This window comes from Mesitornis unicolor, unplaced genomic scaffold, assembly GCF_000695765.1.
Source record: "Mesitornis unicolor isolate BGI_N332 unplaced genomic scaffold, ASM69576v1 scaffold1805, whole genome shotgun sequence".
Taxonomy (NCBI): Eukaryota; Metazoa; Chordata; class Aves; order Mesitornithiformes; family Mesitornithidae; genus Mesitornis; species Mesitornis unicolor.
In genome coordinates, this window is record NW_010184596.1 from 68596 (window position 1) to 90957 (window position 22362).

The 22362-nt window shown below is 41.1% G+C and overlaps 1 protein-coding gene across 1 annotated transcript in view; it reads right to left on the minus strand.

Moving 5' to 3' along the window:
• The window catches only part of ADARB1 (adenosine deaminase, RNA-specific, B1), a 40426-nt gene extending 37842 nt beyond the window's left edge, over positions 1–2584 (minus strand). The window contains exon 1 of the mRNA XM_010184496.1: positions 2521–2584. Within this exon, the coding sequence (XP_010182798.1) occupies positions 2521–2548 (28 nt within the window). The 5' untranslated portion in view covers positions 2549–2584. The remainder of the gene's footprint in view (positions 1–2520) is intronic.
• Between the last annotated feature and the right edge of the window lie 19778 nt (positions 2585–22362).

The window sequence follows — 22362 nt, forward strand, 5'->3', positions numbered from 1 at the left end:
AGGCTTACAAACCCAATAGCACTCGAAGAAGGACAGAGGTATGGTAAATTTTTATGCCAGTAAAGAAAGAAATCTTCTGTTCAAGTGTATTGGTTTATTTTTGGTTTTATTCCCTGTAATTAAAAAATGTCTGTAATTAAAATGCTTTGTCCATCAGGGATCTTCCATTACCTGCTTGCTAAAAGCCAACACTCTCCCTGCTCTGTCTGATCTGGAGCACACATAATTAAATGTAGATGACTTAGCTGAACCGAATGCTGTTTCAAGCTACCCCTTATACTGCTGCTCTCATCTACTGGCCTGGGGAAATTCTAAGCCATTTTTTCATAAAAGGCAGAAAAAAACATGTGATCTCTTCTGAGCATCTTTTTAGAAAAATGGGGAAAATTATCAAAGAGAAAGGCCAGGACATGTTAGTGTCCCAGGTGTTCTGCAAAATGCCCCACTTCTCGCTTGCTCATAAGGTAATGGATAAGGATAGGTAACAGGGTGAATTTATACCTAGCAATTTATTTCTTTCTATCATGTCGATGCTTCTGCTGGGCTCTCTGATTTGACCCTGAGATAACAGGCACGTTGTATTTTATCAGGGAAAATACCGTAAATATTTATATTGTAAAATTTTTGAAATACTGTATTTTATCAAGGACGTTAATGTAACCTCATCACTATCTCACATTTCAGCTGAATTTTAATTCTGGCTTCCACAAAGCAATTCTAGTTATGCAACTGCAAGCTACAAATATTGCACATTCCCACCTTCCTTTCCAGTGAGATACTTCTCCAAAAAGGAGTTACATAAAATAATAAATAATTTAATAGGCAACTTCTGATATCACACTTTACAATCTTTATAGATACAATAATACAGAATTATTAAAAAAATTCAAAAAAATCTTTGCACAAATCAAAAAAAGGCGAAGAACTTGAGAAACTGAATGTTGATTTCTGCCACCAAATATGATGATTTAACATTTCACACAGAGACCGGAAGGTCTTCCTGCACCTTCTATTAACTGGGCAAGTAGACATTGTTATCCGTATCTTCCTATCAAAAACACGGTACAGACAACATCTCAAAACACACTTCTGGGAGACAACTACCACTGTACAAATGCATACCCCAAACTTCTAACACCTCCACAGAGCCAGCCTCCTGACAAAACAAAAAGTTCAGCGAATGGTTTCCCACACCGATGCACTAACAAACAAACAAAGCACCCAGAAGCAGACAAAAATTGAGTATTTTGCTTAAAGACACTTACAGAATGCCCTTGTAAAGAGACGGTATTTTCCCCAGCTCAGGAAGGCACCTTCTATTCATGCTCAGATATACTCCTTACTGCGATATGGGGAAGTTCTGTCCAAAAAAATCTTATACGAATTATTCAATTACAGCTTTTACTGTATTTAAGTCCTCCTTAGGGAGTCCACTTTTAGAAATATCTAAAGCATCCATCTGAGGTAGTTTTTTTTTAATACCAAGGTAAAGAAAATTTTAGCAATCATATTCCAATAAAGCTCACTGTTTCAGACAAAGACAAAAAGATGCATTCTAGTCAATATTTTTGGGGGGAGGAGGCTTGCTTTTTTGTGGGGTTTCGGGGGTTTGGTTTTGTTTTGTGGGTTTTTTAACACAGTGATCTAGCTTATCTCCCAATAAAAAAGCTCTGCAACTTTGCCACCTTTGCCAGAGATGCGCCATTTCGCCATCGTCACTTCAGGGGAAAAAAAAGCACATCTGTTATTGTATCATATACAATTACTTACAGTCAGGCACTGCACATGAGCAGAGCAGCAATAGAATATTTCCCTCATTCACAAAAAAAAAAAGATAGTTGAAAAGCCAGTAATAGTAAATATATTTTTATAACATTTTAATGAGAACACTTTTCTCCACAGGTTATTAGATTGTTAGCAACCTCACAGCACTTCACCAGTGTATGCACCAAGATGATCACCATATTTGACCATATTGACCATATTTTTGTGCTTAAACACACTCTAATAATCCAGTAGCTCAGGGTTGGAACAATCAGCATTTAATGAGAATAATCAGCCATGCAAGACCTGTGGGAGCTCTTTTAGCTCCTCCTTCTGCTTCTCCTTCCTCCATGCCTGCATTCCCTCACTTATTTTATACACTGCAACTCCACCTCCTATGTCTCACTCCTTCCTTCTGACTGGTCCCTAAACCTCGGCATCAGCATTATTGGTATTCTTCCTCTCTTCTTCATTGCTCATACAAAACAGGAAAATATTTTGTTTGTTTAGTCAGTTGTTGGAAGAAAAATATGAGACACAAGGTATAACTAGACTAGCATATAACCATGTGTACTTAAAACACTTTTAATGCAAAAGCTCCCATTCACTTTTCTATACTGTGTTTTAAAACATACAAAGAAATTGTATTAATTTCTGCTTCTGAAGTTTCTTCACAGTCGTCCCTGTGCTCGTGAGAAAAAGTCACCTTCAGAAACGATTACATAGTTTATTACTGTGTAAATAAGCACATCTTACTCATGTTTTCTTCATCGTCTACATCCATTGTGAAATATCTTTGCTGGTTTCTTGGCTGGCGGAGACTGCTTCTGTCTGGAAAACACAGAGTGGGATATTTAAGCTCTAAGGCACCAACATACAAGGTAAAGCATTTTAAAAATCCTGACCCAAGATCACTCCTAAAACTGAGATGATCATCAGCGACTGAAAGATGTAACCCCGTGTCAGGCAAAAGACAGAGTGGGTAATGTAACCCTCTCTCTCACGTGCGAGTTTTCTTGTTAGCTAAGATGTCCAGACAATATTACAGATAGGTTATCCAGCTGTGGGGAAAAAGCTTTTATAACCACAAGGGCTTTCAGTTCATCAAGAGAGACTGATCTAAAGGTGAATATAAGCATCTGATATGCAAGAGACACAATCTACCTAGCATCTAGTTTGAAGAAGACAACACTTTTACCCAAATCAAAAGCCCTTATTTAAGGATGATAGGTTTTGTGCTTTGGTTTTGGTTTTTTTTATTATTCCAGTTTATTTTTTTCCTGGAAACTAACGAAGTATATAGTATCTGTTGCTTTCCAGGTAATTCCTCCAATCTTATAATGCCATGAATGCTTCAACAGCGAGCACTGAACCCCAAAACCATGCAGGGACTTATACTTTTAACAAAAGATCCATTATTACAGTGAGGAAAAAGTGGTTGAGCATTAATGGGCTTTGCATTCTTACACTGGAGTGGATCAAACCATGAAATACTTGTACTTGCCAATCTGTTGAATTTTCTGCAACTGCCTCAGCTTTTCTGAAGCATTAACAACTTAAGTGTTGCCCTGTCAATGTTCTGCATTGCAGTATTTTTTTTAGTATTTAATTTTCTGCTGATTCTTTACCACAGTTAAATATTTGGAAAGTACCTGAAGAGAGTAAAGTCCATTAAAAATGCAAAATCATTCTGTGATAATCTAGTCTTGTGTAACATTTGTACACTTTGATTTCTTTTGTTGATAATCATATTAAATTAATATTGAAGTCCTACTTTTAAATGTGTCTTTGTGCCCTAAAACTATTACAAACAGTCCACAGAAAACACAGGGTAAAACTTCAACATTTTTCCATTATTTCCAATAACAGAATTCTCTCCCAGCAGAGTTTCAACCTTTTACTTAGCTCACTTTAACCACAGACCATACCAATTCTAATTATCCATGCACATTTTACTTACACTGTGCCTATCTTATAAGTTATCAACCATATATACTTTTGGGTAAGTGTTCAGGACTCGGTAGAACAAGTGACACCTGACACAGAGTCAAAAATTATCGAGAAGAGGAACTATATAAATCAACATGGTCACTTGATAAGGTTGACACAATAATAACACCACTCATTTTAACATAGCCACATGCCTGCTCCATAACAGAGAATTTGTTTTATCTCTCTTCCCACTTCTTATGGGAAAAATCTAGCTTCAATCCCACTCTACATTAAAACTGTAGCCAGCTTTAGCTGGTAAACGAACGGCAGAATTCTGTACTGATGCTGTTCTTAATGCACAGGTTGCATACTGTAGTAATCCCTGTGCATAAAATGTAATTACCAGGTTTTGCTAAACTAGCCATTCCAGCCCTATTTATTATTTTAGTAGACACCTCATCCAAAGCATGCAAAAGCATGGTGCAAATCCAAAATCCAGGTCTGGAACATAATGAACTGCATTGTTCTTATTTGTTCTTTTTAAAGTCAATTTGGTTTTATCTTTGCTAACATCACAAGAAAAAAAAAATCCACAAACACTTCTATCCAAGAATGAAAAATATATAAGGATACAGAAATAAATACTACAGCTAAGTGCTCAACAGCAGTACAACCCACAGGGATGATGCATGTGCAGTGCTCCTCCAGCACCGCAGACACAGAAGCAGCACTAATCACTGCTGCAGTCCAAACAGGAGGGTGGACCATGGATCTGCTGAGCAACACACCCAAACTTCACTGCTGATGATCTCACTCTCGTGAAACCCCACCTGCAGTACTGGGGCCCCCAGTATAAGGAGGACATTGAGCTGCTGGAGCGGGTCACTAAGGCCACAAAGATGATCAGAGGGCTGGAGCGCCTCCCCTGCGAGGACCAGCTGAGAGAGTTGGGGCTAGGGGGTTGGACTGGATGATCTTCAAGGTCCCTTCCAACCCAGAACACTCTGTGATTCTGTGATCTGGCAGGAGACAACTTTGGGACAGGATCCTTGCATGATTTGTTCAGTGAAACCACCACTTCAAAACCATTTTTTTTAAAAACTGCAACCACTGGCACATAGGTGATTAAAACGTGAATGTTAAACATATATCAGAAACATCAAAGTCCAAAAATAAATACCAGATACTGAGAAATGAAGAATGAAGTTAAAATACACATACAGAGGTTGCATCTTTAGTTTGCAACTTTAACATCCATGCTAAATATTGTTATTCTGTAATTTTAAACAATGAAATCTGTTTATCCTAAACTAAACAGATCCTCAGCACACTACTACTTGCAATATTTACAGCTTATTTTTCACAGCAGGACCTAAGCACCCCTTAGTGAAAAGGTAAAATGTGCCTTTAGCAATCACTACACTAATTAACACTATCCCTCTAATAATAGAATGAGGAAAAAATAGATCTGTTTGTCACCATTTCACACACTGTTTCAAAAACAAAGCCCACGTACCTGCAGATATCCTGAATTTCCTAGCACCACCACAAAACATTTATGATCATCCCAGTTTGTAACCCGAAGAAGTGTCTTTGCTCAGGCAAGACGATTCCTTTTCGCTGCCCAACCCCATCTGGAGAAGACACCAATTTAAGTAACTAAGAGGACTGCGCACAAACTGGGAGGAGAGGCAGTGACAAAAGATGCAAAAACACACTTCTGAGCACAGCAAAGCTGTTCAGATTCCCCACTAGCCAGCCAGTGTAAATTCAAGCAGATCATAAATATGTGATGAGCAGCAGTACAGAATGTCAAGGGGTACAGAGCTAAAATACACACGACTTCTCCTGAGACTCCCAGGAGTCCCTAAAACAAATCACAGAATTTCCACAACTACTCTTCTTTTTCTGTTGTTGTTTTTTCAATCCAAAGACCATGTACAAAATGACTAAGTAAACTCCACCTTACATGCATCATAGTTTTAGGTAAACTGTGAGCTTCAGAGCTGCAACCTCTCTCCCACGCTCCTGTCATCGTTGTGTACAACCACTCCGCTGGTCCATAACAAATCCTGTCTTCCAGGTAACGTGTGCATATTGAAAAAGCTTCTCAGACCATCGCTTCCAGCCTGCGTACACGTACATGCACTCCCCCTCTACACAGTGGGTTGCTCTCCTTCCTCCACTCCTTTTGATTTGGAGAAAACTTGTGCAGCTCTGCACGCCCAGCTCAGCCCCACCACCACTCCCATACAGCTGCAAGACCAATTTGAACTTCATGCCACAAAGACATCAGCCATGCCAGTCCCACCAGGCTTTCATAAGAGCACTATCACAGCAGGAAGGCTATGATGTTACCCTCTCAAATCCTATCCCAAAGCTCTCTCCTGCTGCAGTGCCCAATGGTGCTAGAAACTACAACCTGTGAGCAGGTGTGTGTGAGCCCACACTGCATTGCTGACATTGCAAGCCCATTAATGTACCATTTATCATACAACAATTTGGTTGGAAATGACCTTTAAGATCACTAAGTCCAACTATAACTTGTCCACCACTAAACCACGTCACTAAACCACGTCTGTAGCACCTCATCTCTTTGTCTTTTAAATACCTCCAGGGATGGTGACTGCACCACTTCCTTGGGCAGCCCATTCCAATGCTTGATAACTCTTTCAGTAAAGAAATTTTTCCTAATATCCAATCTAAACCTCCTCTGGTGCAACTTGAGGCCATTTCCTCTCATCCTATCACTTGCTACTTGGGAGAAGAGACTGACCCCCCACTTTGTTACAGACTCCTTTCAGGGAGTTGCAGAGGGTGATAATAAGGTCTCCTCTTCTCTAGACTAAACAACCTCAGCGCCCTCAGCAGCTCCTCGTAAGACTTGTGCTCCAGACCCTTTACCAGCTTCGTTGCCTTTCTCTGGACGTGCTCCAGTACCTTAATCTCCTTCTTGTAGTGAGGGGGTTATGTTACTTCCCAAACCACTAGAACTGATAGGCTTCAGCCCCCGAGATGTTTGTGCCTCATTTGACACAGCATGAGACAACTCCACCCACAATGTACATTCCTTCAGCACCAGAGGACCACTTGACATACTTCAGGTGGGCTACTGATCTGAGCTAAAATACTCATGATGACCTGAGGGTGATGCAGAGCTTCCTCTCATGCTTTATCCCAGCTGCTGAGTCCCTGTCTCATGATAGCATCTGTCCCAGTGCAATAATGGGGGAACAAACCAACCAGTAACTAAAGGTGCTGTAAACAGTTGTGTTTTACTAAGCAGAGTAAAACAAACAAATCACCTCATTAACTAGTCATTTAGATAGAGTGTAGGAGTCAGAACAGCCTTTCAAACATGTAAGTGGGAGCTGAGCAGAGTTCCCTTTCTGATTTCACCAACCTCTGAACTTCACCCATAAACCAAAATACACCTCACCACGCTGAACAGGGCAGCAGAGCTGCCTCTGCTGCTTCATACTGAAAGAACTCCCAGCCTTTTCACTGCAGGTGATTGTGATGCTATGCTCAAAAAGAACTGGCAAATGTGAGTATTATTTAATGTTGGCAAGTATGTGTTTTATTGCCTCTGCACCTGTCCCTAGACATACGGTCACTGAGGGCCAGGTGTTTGCTGCAACGCAAGGTCACAAGTGCCAGCAATAACCGAAGAACAACAGCAACACTTACCAAGGAGGAAAAGAGGAGTGAAAGAACTAGGACTAGGACTAGAACTAGGTTATTTTCCAGTGAAAGTCAAAATAAAAGCCTACAGCTTGGAGACGACTACTTTCACATAGGATGTGCATGCCCCGGGGCACAGCAGGGGAAAGGAGAACAGCAGGCCCAGGCATCTTAGGTTGATTTTTGTTGGAGTTCTACACAAATGAAGAGCCAAAGACACTGAGCTGTTGAGATTTCCCCAGTCCCAGCTGGGAAGCAACAGACGTTGGAAAGAAGAAACCCCTTCAGAAAATCTGCGACGTCATCCTAGTGCATACCCTGAATGTGAGCCCAACACATTCAGGAGGACCTCTGCCACCGGTCGGGCTCACTGCGATGCAGCAGCTCAAGACAGGCTATCATCGGACAGGCAGGATCACCCCCCACCTGATCCAGGTTCCCATAAGATCTGGAAATGCCCGGCTCACACATTTTTAATGACCAAGTGTGCCACACTTCTGCTGCGGCAGAGCCAGCTTGGGCATCTCTCTTGCACCTGATAATGGTCCTTGCTAAAGCAGATGGACAGAGGGAGGGGAATCATGCAAATCACATAAGCCTTTTTCCCTGAAAGAGATTATAAATTCAAGCAGAACTTTTGCTGAACAGGCTACTTTTATCTGCTCTATAAAAACTGCTTAAATTTGCTTTCCTATTACCACAGAGAAAGCCTGACTCCAATCCTAATTTAACTCCGTAGTATCAATAAGACTGTAACTCTTGGCATGTTAATATGACCATCAAACGGATTCTCTGTTATGTGTATGATGGACATTATTATGCATAGTTGTGTATAGCACTTAAGAGGAAATATTCTCCCACAGCAACAGAAGCAGCAACACTCGTTCTGTGTAGATACACAGCTCAGGTACCACAGTAAACATATATTTTAAGTCCAGCTGTGCCAGAAAAGTATCAGAATTGTGTCTATGAAGGGTGAATTTTTTTAATGGGCTATAAAAAAACCCAGTGTTTATGCACCATCATGAAAGCATTGGTATCTGATTTTACCAAGATGCTACGTATTTCATGACAACTGGGCATTTTGGAATGAGAATCGAACTCCAACATCTCCAAGGCGTTATCAGCACATTGTATGTCATGCCAATTTCAGGAAAGGGATGCTCGCTTGTTTTCAAACTCCCCCTGTCAGCATCATATATTGTATGGGGTTACACAGTACCTCATGTAAAGTATGTGTACTTACTAACCACATTTGAGGTTTTAAAATATACAACTGAAGCAAGTGTGAAGACTTCATACTCTTTCCAACTGATTAGTAAAGACAACAAAAAAAGCAATAAATAACATTTAACTATTAATAGAAACCAAAGCATATTTATTGTGCAAAAAGCAAGCTTTTCAAGCATGTTTGAAACTTCTAAAAACACTGTATTCCAAAAGATGTTACGCTTTTTCATGTGAGCATGAGTTCTGGATAAATTTTCCCTGAAATATAAATTCTTTAATTATCAGAGACAGGACTTGGAAGGTTGTTGAAAATTTAATTTTCCTTTGGAGTAAAGATTCTTTTCAGAATTATTTATTTCAATGTTTACAAAAGTAAAATAAAATAGACGCAAGACCATAAAATGCTTTAAAGGCTTTAGGCAATCAAGCTATTCCTAAAGACCACAGGTGGCCCCAACATTGATTTTAAAAAGCCTGCACCCCCACCACATACACAGAAGTGAATAAAGAGCAAAAGCTTGAGCAGGTGGCTGGGAAAACCTTCTCTGTGATCAGAGCCAAATGCAATTATCATGGTGTCAGGCCAGAGAGATTTTGGGGGAGTGAAAGCTGATGCAAGTATCAGGTCCAAGCCTGAATTAGAAGAAAAATAGGAAGAGGTCAGCCCTACTTTTGATTTATCGCCTTCAGAAGCGAGAAGCCCAGCGCTGGTCATCCTTCACAGCCCAGATGGAGCACCACCACTGTCCTAACCTGGTTTCCAAAACTCACTGCAGCTCTCTGAACTCGGAGGTGGGGTAGGAAATGAGCCAAGCCTGCAGCATGAGCCAGGCAGCTGGCACAGCAGCCGCCCTGCTCTGTGCTATTTCTCGGATGTTGCTTAACACTTAAGTATTCATTAAGATAAGTTTTTATAAGGTTGTTGAGTCTAAACACAAGTCTTGGTGCTTTGCTAGATAGACTCAGACCTGGATTAATTTTTCCATTAGTTTCAGCCTTGGCAGCTATTTTTGAAGCACAGGGTAAAAAGACTTTTCCCCCCCCTCCCAAAAAAACTCCCAAAATCAGAAAATAACCAATATTCTCACTGAAGTGCTAGAGCTGCTAAGGAAACATTTTACTACAATGGCACATTTGCATTATATAGCATCAGCACAACTCCAGTGTAACAAGAGGAGATTAGTTGACTGTAATCAACAGGACTTGTAAATAGTTGTCACCTTATTTAGCACATCAGACAGGCTTCAATGACACCCGCACTACCAAGGTGTGCTCAAGGACAAAAGACTTGGACAATTCATGTTTGAATTACTACAGATGCCATCAGCGAGCTATCTGAGAAGTGAGAACTGCTGTACCAGGTGTAAACCCTACTCAGGAGATGGGTTATCGGTCTGGGCTCAGCACCACGTCCCCACAGCTGAGCATCCTGGTCCTCCAGCCTGCAGTAGAGGAAAAGCAAGCTCCTGCCTGCTAAAAGCATAGGGAACTCCAGTTGCATAAATATTTGTATAAATCAATGTAGACTGTTGGTGGTATTACTGAAGCTTGAAAGAAATAATAAAAAACCCAGATCTATATAAATTCTGTTTAAGTAAGTGTGGCGAATAGATTTTGAAAAATTCAATCAAGACAAACAGCCAAGAAGAAGGACAGTTGATGGCAGAGCTGTAATGCACATGAGAGATGTGATGCTAGAGTAATAAATAAAGCAGCTAAACAATACTAAGCTGTCCGTTTGCATTTTCTAATGAAGCACTTGCATTTAAGATTTAGGCTACATATATTCCTATACACATACAATGAACGACCACATGTTTTCCCCGATCCTTTTCTTACTAAAAAAAATACACTTGAGAAAAAACCGCAGTGCTTAGCACTTCACTCCAACACCCAGGACTGCAAAGCAGATTATTCCTGCAGTGCTCTCCTCATTGACCTGCTCTTTTTGCAGAAATCACCTAGCACAGACCCCAGGGCAGTAAGCCCAGCAGAGCTTGGCTGACTGCTTACCAAACCTGCATCTCCGCACTGTGCCTCCCCATGCTTTCATTCCCCAGACATCATGCTGCAGGCTCTGAAGCTCACCTTGCATGGAGCGGAAAGGGTTCAGGAGAGCGTATCAGGTTGGACTGTGTCACCTGTGTGATCCCATCACTACACTTCAACTCAACAACGCACGTTCCCACTGTGTGAGAAGCTGTGTATTTTTCATTCCTACTCCCCTATCCCAAGCACATCACCAGAGCAAGAAGACTGGGTGCATTTTATAGAAGTAACACATGACTGATTTCCATTACAACTACTAACAACCACCCTCTCTTCAAGTCAAAAATACTTTGAAGAGAATTAATTAGATGCACTTATTAATGAAGTCCATCCACTTTTCCTAGTGGATAACATCCAAACAGTATGTATAACATGGAGGAGACTACTTCACTGGGGCAGAGAGAATGAACTTCTCGGCACCTTTTGTACACATACTAATTAGGAAACTAACCTTCCAAACTTGCTCCCACTGTAGTCCATGGATTTTCTTCTATTACTTTTTACCTGGCTTACAGAGGTGCAGGATTAGGTGACTTTAAAAAAGACTTTTAAAAGCCCTTCCATAGAAAATAAGGCCCACGTATGCTTTCAGAAATTGGGGATAGATTTCTTCAGAAAAAAGACTCTGAACTCAGATTACTCACTACAGAAAAGAGCTTCCTCTCTTGCCAAGGTACACTTGATTACTGCTGAAATCATTAATAATTCAGTTATCATTCAACTTCGAAGAAGGAACAGCGTTTTTGACTTCTTTGACCTTCCAAACTTTCATTCAAGCAGGTTTCATAATGCAGCAAAACTCCAATTACAAACTCATTCACTGCCTGCAAATAATCCATTTAGCAAGAGTCACCCAGAAACCTCTCAGATCCTACGGGTGCAAAGTCTCTGCCCTGCTTCAGCATCAAGGTTTGGTAGTGTTTGGTAGTCATTGGTGGCATCTGAGCAAGGAGAGCTTCCAAAAGGACTCCACTCAAGCTGTGCATTTGCCTTGGAGAGCAGGTGTGAGTAAACTCCCAAGTTTTCTTTCTAGAAACCCGCTCTGCGATAAGTGACACAACTGGAGTAATACTCTTTGAGACCACTGGAAAAACTTTAAGTTGGGGGAAAAAAGGTAAGAATAAAGGAAAAAGCCTAATTGCTGCTCTGAGAGTTACAGAGCTATCAAAAATAACAATAAAGAATAACTGACAAATATTAGTTAACTGAATTGGGTGAGAGCGTACACAGCATTTCATATGTGGAATAGGGCTGTGGAGAAAGCCTGCTCCTCAGCTGCATGACCTGCTTTTTCTCATGTGTACTGCTAAAATAAATTCAGGTTTCAAGTGGACTATGCTGGTGTAGTAGAGGGGATTTTTGCTTTTAACATGGAGCAACAAACCAAAGTCCAGCTGCTAGCTAAATACACTCACTGAAGCTGTGATTCCGCATAGCAACACACTCTACAATATTTAGCCTCCAAGCAGCACTGCAAAAAGCTTTCCTTTCCTAAATGCATTACATGCCAGCCATGTCAAACAGGAAAACAGCATCTAAATATATGTTAATTAAATGGGGTCACAGAAAAGTACAATAGATTTACACTTTTAACTCTATCCTTTTTTTGAAGTCTCCATTTCCCATAGAATATCTCCAAAGATAGGAAGGACACCAGAAGTACTTCAAAATGTACTAGCCAAGACAACAGTATTTGTTTTTATTTCCCCAAGAGACTATTTAAATGATTTTTAACTAAATGTTGGCTATAGCATGTACACATTACATGAGTACAAAGAGAGAGATAACTGGCTTCTCTTTTGTTTGAATATTCTGTGTATTCACTGCACACAATTAGCAGTTGTGAAGGACCCTTTTAGCAGCTATCTTGGTCTATCCTTGTCATTGAGGAAAAACTAGATACACCTTGAAAGGAAAATTTAGTGACTATCCAATGTTTTACATTAACAGAGAATGTTATATATGCAAAAAAACCATAACCTGACATGAAACAAAACCATCATTAGAAGGGAGTAAGAGTCAGAAAGCTGCTGCTTTAGAGAACCTTCAGATTTGTTAAAAAGTAGTCTCCTTTCACACTTTAAAAGCTAAGTAAAATAAAACGTTGGGAGATGCTGAAGCATTCTGTTCAAAATAATCCTTTAACTCTGTAAGTCTAAACAGAAAACACTGAAGTTGCACATAGCAACGAAGGTTCAAATCTCACCTGACAACTTCTACATTTACAATCCCCGCCCCTAGTACTTCGTTAGTAATTAAAACAGCAATTAAAACACTACCTTTCCGCTCTGATCGTTTCTTCCGCCTCCGTTTGCAGTGCCGCCGAACTGTGCTGAAGAGGGTCCCTACGCCAAGGGCCACAGCCAGAAGAGATGCCATGACCCACAGTCACCAGCCTGCTGCACCCCCTCGCCCCGTCCTAACGAGGCAGCAACATCTTCCCAAAAGGAGGGCTACCCTTGCGCTGCCTCGTGCTCTCTTCACCCAGCTGAGGTCCGTTCCTTGAACCTGAACCGCAGGACGGCTGATGAACAAAGATGAACAAATGCTGCAGCTCATCCCTACCCACCACAAGAGGCACATGTGACAATTAACCCTTCGGTAAGTGAAAGGGGCAAGGATGGACTGTTTTCTTAAAAGGACAAATGATGTCAAAGGCATCCTCACTACTGGATGTGGAAAGGCAAATTTATTTTTATTTTGTTATTAAAAAAGAAGGGCAATTCTTTGTTATGGCCTCAGCCTTATACATATCTTACACATATCTCAAAAACAAGGAGAGACATAAGCAAGGAAACGCTGATACACCCTAGTGCATGAAACCAAAATGCCTTCAGAATCCTTTGTAACTGCTGCTCATGTTCTTAGTTATGTATTCATACATGGCCTAGAAATGCACAAAATATATATGTGAATAACAGGAATACACAAATATGCAAATCTCAAAGAGCAATGATTTAGTTGCCTATTTTCCATATGAGGGTTTGTATGCTGGAGTCTTAATGAGAGACTTCCTCATATCAACATTAACTGTAGCATTTTCCAGCCTTTTTATAAACAAAAAAGAAACATGGGATAATGTGATATTATCCTGTTTTCCCAGTTTGAGCACCCAACTGAATACACATTCATCATGTGGGTCCTGTGGATCAGCAGCACAGGGAGTTGCAGCTATCCTTGAATCCTGGCTGCAGATTAAACCTTGCAGGACAGAAAACATCTTCCGGCAGGAGATGTTTGCAGATGCAATTTCCACAGGTTCCTTCCATGTGTTACCAGAGTGAGGAGCCTTCTCCAACAAGCCACCTCCACCTGCTTTCAGACCTTCATTTCTCAGTAGATCAAGCCTTGGCTCTTTGGAAGACAGCACACAATCAAATCTGGATAAACTCTGGTAGATGACTTACATGGATCATCATATTTTGACAACTAGCCGGACTGACGATTTTGGGAAAAAAATGTTGCCACTGGCATCTTAAATCAGCAGTGTTTCACTGACCAAAACCAACACTCAAGATCACCACTAGGAATGGCTGACCTGCTAACAAGGAGCCCTACCTCTCTACCTCCTGCTCCCTCTGCTGGCACTTGTTCTCCAGATCCTAGGTAACAGCTTTTTCATCTCCAGTCTGTGATGGTAAATGTCTGAGACTGAGTTAACCTGTTGACTGAAATGATTTATGCAGGAAGACTAAGTGCTAAGGGTTGCAAACGTCCCTGCTTACTTCAGGAGCTGAAGTTCTGCTTCAGCATACATGTTAATGGACACCACTTCACTGAGGATGAAGAAGTATCAACAGGGACCATTCATGCTCAGTTTACACATTCTAAAAAGACGAACTTGCCATGGTGGAACAAGCCACCAATGCCATGGTCATGGTAGCACATGTTCACCACCATCAGGAAGCCCAGGAGGAAATGAGTCCCATCTCATTTAAGACCAACTCCCCAAACCAGTCTTTCCCGGGGCAATAAGGTGTGATCTTCCTTTGCAGCAGACATAAGGTCAGACGTTTTCTTATGTTTCCAACTTCTAAATACTAAATACTGCTCACTTGGCTCACAGACTAGAGGCACACTCTGGATTCACATAGCAACATTTCTCCCTTCATGGAAACCAGAAAAGCCTCATTTAGAAGTGACGATAGTCTGACATCAACCCCCACATTGCTGCATCCCGACGGGTCTACACAGTCACAGCAAGATTCAGGTGGACATCAAGGAAGCCCACAGCTCCAGTGTCAGCACATGCACTGGCTGGGGGTGGGCAGAGTGCTTTCCCATATGACCAGACCTAATTTAAGACTGACGTTAGCCATTCTGTGTCTTGCTAATTAACAATTTAAGGCCAAGTTTGACATTTAAATCCACATTAAGTTGTGCATGTCAGGGAAAGCAAAAGGAGGGTGAGGTATCTAAATCTACATGGCCTTAAAGGAAAAGAACCATTGATATACAGAGAGTAAAAAAACCCTTCCTAGGGGAATAGGAATCTGTTTTGCTCCTTTGAGTAAAAAATACTTTGTAAAAAAGCAAAAATGCAGCCTGTGAAATCACCGATCTCTTTACCATAACTCTTCTGGCTGTTCTGCACTTTCACCACCTTGTTCTCACCACAGGTGAGAAGGATGGACATAACAACGTGTATCTCTCTGTCCCTTTCAGGGAAGAGTTGCCGCATTAGGTACTGAAAATTCAAAAGTGATTTTGCCTTCAACAGTTTATCTGACCTAACTTGCCAGAGATTTGGCTCACAGGATTTGGTGTAAAGCCTGAAAAAAAGACTCCTCCGATTCACCCCTGTAGCTCTCCTCTCCAAAGCAGCTCCTCCTCCACTGACCACTGCTCCCCAGAGCAAAGTGCCTCTAGGGTGTGAGAATCAGGAAGAAGATCTGAGATAATTTTAGTCTGAAGAATGACAGCTTTCAATAAAGTTTTTAAAGCTGACTACTGACTAAGGAACGTACACAATGCACTTGGGAGAGAAATTGAGCAACCCACTGCATTCATGTGCAGTTGGCACATCAATGACAGTTTTAGGAAATAAAAAAATATTCAGTCTGCAATATGCATGAGATTAAATATTCAATATCCAAAAATATATTGCAAAGTCTACATGGTTAGAACAAAGGAGGTTAAAAGCTGAGTGCCAGGAGGCAAACACAACACACCAGAACAAAACCACAGCATTCAATTTTAATGCGAGCCTTGGAAGCAGTATATCCCGTAACATCTTGTATTTCACAGATTCAACGGAAGCACCAAGGAGAAACTGGACTGCCTTCTCCAAAGAAAAAGCAATTCCCAGTGTTACTTAACTACACATTTCAAATAGCTCCATCTCACCTGCATCACTGAATCAGGAACGGAGAGACACTGAACAACTAAGGTATCCTCCATCAAAACCCCCGAGGTAAACTAACCCAAGTGAGACCAAAGGTTTCTGTGGATTTATGGCTTGTGACTGACAGGGTATGGTGGCTCAGTATTTGCGAGTTCTACCTGGAGACCCTGTAGCTGTGGCATCTCTAGTCCATTCCTCAGCACCAGGAGGCTCGAGACCATGCTGCAGCCCTTCTGCCAGACACAGCACTCAGCAAGTGTCTCCTTTACCCAGCACTCTTCACAAAACTCATAGGAATAATCCTTCATATCTTTAGGTACCCACCAGACTCACCTCAAATCAGGTAGGTTAGAAAGCTGCTGGGGAAAGGAGAAAGAGGACAAAAAGAGTTTGATCATAAAATCACAAAAGAAACTCACTGCTTATTTTTTTTAAATATATTGCATTAAAATCTCTATGCAACAAAAATATCCTTGCAAATCTCATTTACTCACAGATTTGGCCACTATTATCAGCTTACTTCATACACTCTAGGAAGAAATAGTTACACACTGTATTTTGTAAGCACTCTTCATTATTTCCCCCCCCCATATGCAATTCATGCACTTTTCAAGCACGATGGTAACATTGCAGGCCAACAGCAAGTTTTCCTCCAAGTTTTGTGTAGCAAAGAATGAATATAAATTAGCTGGCACCTCTAGACTCTGTATAGGCTAATTCCAGCCTGAGCATTTGCTCAGCACAGTTCTCCAAACATGAAGCTGCTGGCTGCACAACAGGAACCCCAAGAGTTCTGATACCACAGGCCCCAGCTTGCAGAGCAACTCCTCAAGCGATTAAATCCACTCCAACAGCACCATCTACTGTTACACCACATCAATAACGGATTTTACATCTATTGCTCCCCTGACCAAGCCTGGAGACCAGCTCCAAATTAGAAATGTTTGCAGACTTATTCTACAGTAAACTATTTCAGAACGTATATTTAGTATGAAGTTTTGTATCCTTTGTCTGTATCTGTCTTACTGGCTTATTCTGAAGATTGAATATCCGATTTTTTAACATACATTATTTCTGAAAGACTCCTCAAATACCCATGACTGTCAGAAAATATTTTAAGATGTGCTTCTAAGGAAAAAGTGGTAACCACTCAGAGAAGAAAACTGAGCAGCCTAGATCTCCAGATAAGTAACATCAGTATTTTCATCATCACATAAAAGATAACAGCTGCAGCTACCCAGTGGTGCTAAGGAAAATAACAGCTAATTGAAAGAAAAATCTAAAATACTTTTAAAGGAGGTTTAAAAATTCTCAAGGATCTTGAAGTTAATTTTAAAAAAAAAGGTAGGGTGATGTTTGGCCTCAGGAGACAGACTTATAAATTGGACTTATTTCCTCCTTTCCCACCACAATCAGTTATCAAGCTCAGCTCAAGCACTCAAATTCTCAAGTCCTACATGCAAGCTTTGCATATTTACTTTATTAATACGGATTTGGTACAAATACGCAGTCAGAAGGGTAAGTAATTTTTTGTAACATGTACATTGACTTGATAAAGGTTGGTATTTCTTAACAATACTTTATTTTCAAACTGTACTGACCCAGTATCTTTGAAGGGGTTTAGTGTACAAACATAAATAGAAGTTATACATAAAATAAGAAATAATGTTTAAAATAACTCTTTAAATTCATTAAGATGAATTCTCTCCTCCAAGTTATGATCTGAATGTATCAATCAGAAAACAAAGAATCTGGCTAGATATTTGCAAATACGGTCCACTTACCTTAACTATTAGAGACACATGCTGATTCTGCAACCTGCAAAAAGAGGAAACACAGTTAGTATTTTTTTAATTTACAAATTTAAAAGTGCATTACAAATGGCGACTCTTGACCTTAAAAGGGAATGTCTTCTTCTTCAAGAACAGAGAGTCCATACTGTATATCCAATGTCATAGAGCCGACTTGTAACCACAGCAAAGGGAGGGGGAGAAACAATTCTGGACATTCCTGGTTGGAAAAAAAATAAACTGAAATCAAGCCTGAAGGTGCTCAGTACTTGGGGCCAGGAAAAACATCCCACAGGTACAAGCAGCTCCTTAGCAGAACTCAATCTGTAATCTCTGCGCCTTCACCTAGCAGAGGAGGTCAACAAAAACTATGGCCAATAATGGCTTAAAACTGAAATCAGCTTCTGTGTTGTCACAACCAACTTCTTCTGCAAGCAAATCTAAAGTTAAGATGGTTTTTTTAAAATTTAGATCTTAAGTTTTATTTTTAGTGGTTGATTTTAATTCATATAAACATCACTTCACACTACCACCCCCTTTTCAAACACCAGTTTCTTGATACTACTGGCATCAGCTTGCATTCTCCTGAGTGCCTGCAAAAGTGGAAAATCCCTCAGCTACCAGCAGCAGGGTAGGAAAGAAATGGCAGATGGAGGATAAGAAGGATACAAGATAACAGGAAGGACTAATGCTACAAGAAATTTTATTTTATCTCCATAAACACATGTAAACAATAGTCGTATAATCCTGTTAAGTCAGGAACAGATGGCTTTATTTTTACAGATCGCCTCCCAGTTGTAAGAAAATATTTATGTGACTTTATCAATGTGAAGATACACTATTCTAAAATGACTCAGGAAATCACAGAAGCTACTTCCAAAACAGAGTATTCCAGTCTAGTGGCTACATCCTGCAAAAACACACAGGCAGTCCAGCAGTTGATGAAAGTGGGGGTACCACCTGTACCTGTAAAGGATTTTGGTTCTGAAAAGAAAAAAAAATGACATTGAAATCGATATTGAAAAGACAAAAATTCTCTCCTATTGCACAGCCCACAAGAGGGTGCTGGCACCCTACAAAAATTTCCACTAAACTGAAGTTCTACAGCGTGCACAGCACAGCCATGGGCAATACAAACTGATGGATGCATAGCTTATAGCTTCAACTGTTTTGGTCAAGTTAGACAAGAAGGGATCTGACACAATATTTTAAGTCCACATACATTAATTAATTAAATCTTGAGGCTTTTTCCAAAGACATTTCAATTCTCCAACACTTCATGGTGGCATTTTCCAATAATCCAGAAAAACACACCAACAATATACTGGTCTTAGCATGAAGAAATAAAAACGACTAGAAAGCTCAATGCACTGGCAACAAAGGTCAGCTTTCCATGCTGCAATGGACTATACCCAAGCCCACCAAAGGGGGATACAGTATTTGCAGCATGATGTTTTACCATTCCCTTTAATATGTTCTCAACCTAGTAGCCCCATATCCACAACAAAAACTCCCCCAAACCCTTGGAATATGAGCTATAAACCATGTGTGATGTGAAATTTCAGTATTTGTAGCAACATCCATTAAAAAAAATTAAATGAGTTTTTGATAATCCTCATTCTACATGAGCATTGCTTTATTTAAAGTTACAGTGAAGCCTGAGACAACAAACTTGGAGTAATTTTTAACTAAGTTCTTACATTAGTATAACCTCGAGTTGTTTGAGAAATTGTATTTCTTACATGCCATATTACCCCAGTCGGTAATTCCCTGAGTTTCAAACAAACTAAGCAAACACAAATCCTGAGACTTGGGACTTGAAAAAAGTCCATTGCGAAGTGCAAAAAAAGGTATATATTGACAGTGCCAAACACAGTTTTACAGGGTAAAAAACACCCCACAGGCACAACATATAAGGCACAGTTTTACAGTGCTTCTTACAAACATATCCACAGTGAAAATCCAAACGTTAATTTTCTAACTCTTAGTTTTCGAGTTGGCAAACCGCAGCAGACCATGTCCACATGGAAGGAGGCGAGTGGCAGCTGCCAGGGCAGGCAGGCAGGCAGGACGGGCGCTGCCAGATTGCCCAGGTGGGGCTGGGTGCTACTTCTGTCTTTGCCCACCCCCACGACACTACACTCACTTGCTCACCACCAGGAAAAAAATGCTTATTTTGATTTTTTTATTGTTTAAAACCCCCACACTTGTATATTAATCTCAAACAGGGTTTTTGCAGCGGGCAGAGCCTGCATTGACCACCTCCACCAGCATGCATGGCTAACGAAGGCAGCTTTGCTGCTGAAGAACTGTGAGCAGTAAAGATGAGTAGAGGAAAAAAATGAGAGTTGTAATACCTTAAACCAGTAAAGATGCTAAATGGGACAGAAAGGGAAGTATGACTATGTTATAAAAACCAGGATCAAACCTCTCATCTCCTACACATCCTACCTGGCTCTGCTTGGTGGCAGATGGATTCTTCAGGGCATGCTCAAGTCAGAACTTGGTTCCCCACCTCCTGTTGCCTGCCAGAAGGGGCTCCTCTAGGAGCTCAGCACCTCCCTGCAGCATTTCCAAATCATTACTTCCCTCCTCCAAAAAAAGTAAACCAATTCTTAGTCCCTTACGACTGTCAGGAAACAGGCCCCAAAGACAGATGTGCATGTCACCTTGTTAGCATTTGCTTCCCTCATGAAACTACAATTGTCATTTTAATACAAGTTTATACTGGCAGGAGTAAAATAAAGACTTCAAAAGAAAGCCTGAGAAGAAATCTTCTTTTTCATCACACAGCTGGATTAACAACTAAAAGGCAAAACAAATACAGACAAGGCTCAGCAGAGCAATTTGGCAGCACTTGCCATGGCTCTCCGTTTGGCTATCACCACATTATTATACCCAAAACACAGGTGCTATATACATGCACACATGCTATATGTGTTATATGTGCTGCCATGTCCAGTTTCTCAGAGAAAAGTGGGCTTTTAGAGGAGCCACACAAAGGAAAGAGCTGGGAGAAGAGCTCTGGCCAGCCTGCCTCCCCACCACCTCCTCTGCTAAGTTGACTTCATCAACTTCAATTTTGGGCACCAACTGCTTCAGTCACTGAAAACAGGACATGGAGATGGAAATCAAGTGACCTCCAAACAGCTCCATTTCTAAAAATGACTACCGAGTTTACTCACCAAAAAGTTTGAAAACGCACCCAACATGATTTGTCCCAGGGCAGCAAAGGACTCTTGAAACCCATGTGAGAATGGGTCTTGATGGACATTTAGGACTTTCTGAAACCACCAGCTTTTCAAGGCTCAACTGAAAACATTTCAATGGTTTGTTCATACAGTGAGAATCAAATCAGAGCTCTGGTAACCAACTTCGTCACTTAGACCGCATCTCACGTGTATGAAGCAGCATCTCTCGTTTCTCAGAGGTAATCTGCTAGCCCTTTGAAAACTTCCTTAGGAGAAAGGCACATTTTTGAGGTCTTCACTGGTCAACAAATAGTCCTAAAATCTTCGAGAAAGGAGAGATTTCAAGGCTGTCCTTAAGAAACAAAGATCTCCTTCCTTGAAGGGAGTGAAAGCCTCCTTGGGTTAACAGGTGGTGGGGGTCCTGCATCTCCAACTATACTGCTATCACTGCCACCTTGCCTAACACCCTGCCCCATCCCAGGAGCCATCAGCCTATTCGAGGCCCATCTCCTCCAGCCCAGAGCAGAGGCACACCACCAGGCACGGACCCATGTTATGGGGTCAGAGGATGGGACGCCCCATCCAGGCTTCTCCCCGAGCCCCAGGGCCCAGATGTGACACCAGTGGAAGAGTCAGGGGCAGCAGGCACCCTTGTGCTGGGCACAGGTACAAAAGCAAGTGTTTCTCTCTGGTAATTTACAGTGATTTTTCCAATGTATTTTAAATTTGCAAGATGCTAGAAGAATCAATTCAGTTCTGTAAGATTTTGGGGAATAAAGGATGGCCAATCAGAGAGCCCTCCAAAATACCCACCCACAAAGGACAGGAGGTCCCAAGTCAAGACACAAATCTGCAAGAACCACCCAAACACAAAGCGACTATCGGGAGACACTCACCACCACCCATGTGGACAGGACGAAAAACACTACTTCCAACCTTTACATATTTACTTGCCTATTTATTTTACTTTTCCAGTGTTGGCAAACAGAGGTAAGCTGTCAAGGCATCTCAACTGCATACATTCACGTGGCAAAAACACAGGTATGTTAAATCCAGCTTCATCTGTCCTTCCAATTCTAATGCTGGCTCAGGAAACAGCATTGCTTAGAGGCGGAAAGCCAACTGCATTGCTCAGCTCATTTTTGCTCAGTTTACATCCTGACATAGGCTGCGTCAAGACATGTCAGAGAGAGGTCAAATAAGAAACTCAAAAGACAGTGTATTTTTCATGCAGACACGGCCAGAGTTTTCACTAACTGATTTACACCCTCCCTAGGCACCAGAGGCACCAGGTTTTTTTATTAATTAAAATAGACTTGCTTCAGCCTCTCAATCCCAGATTAAGCACGCAGCTGGAAGAAACCTTTACTCCAGCGTG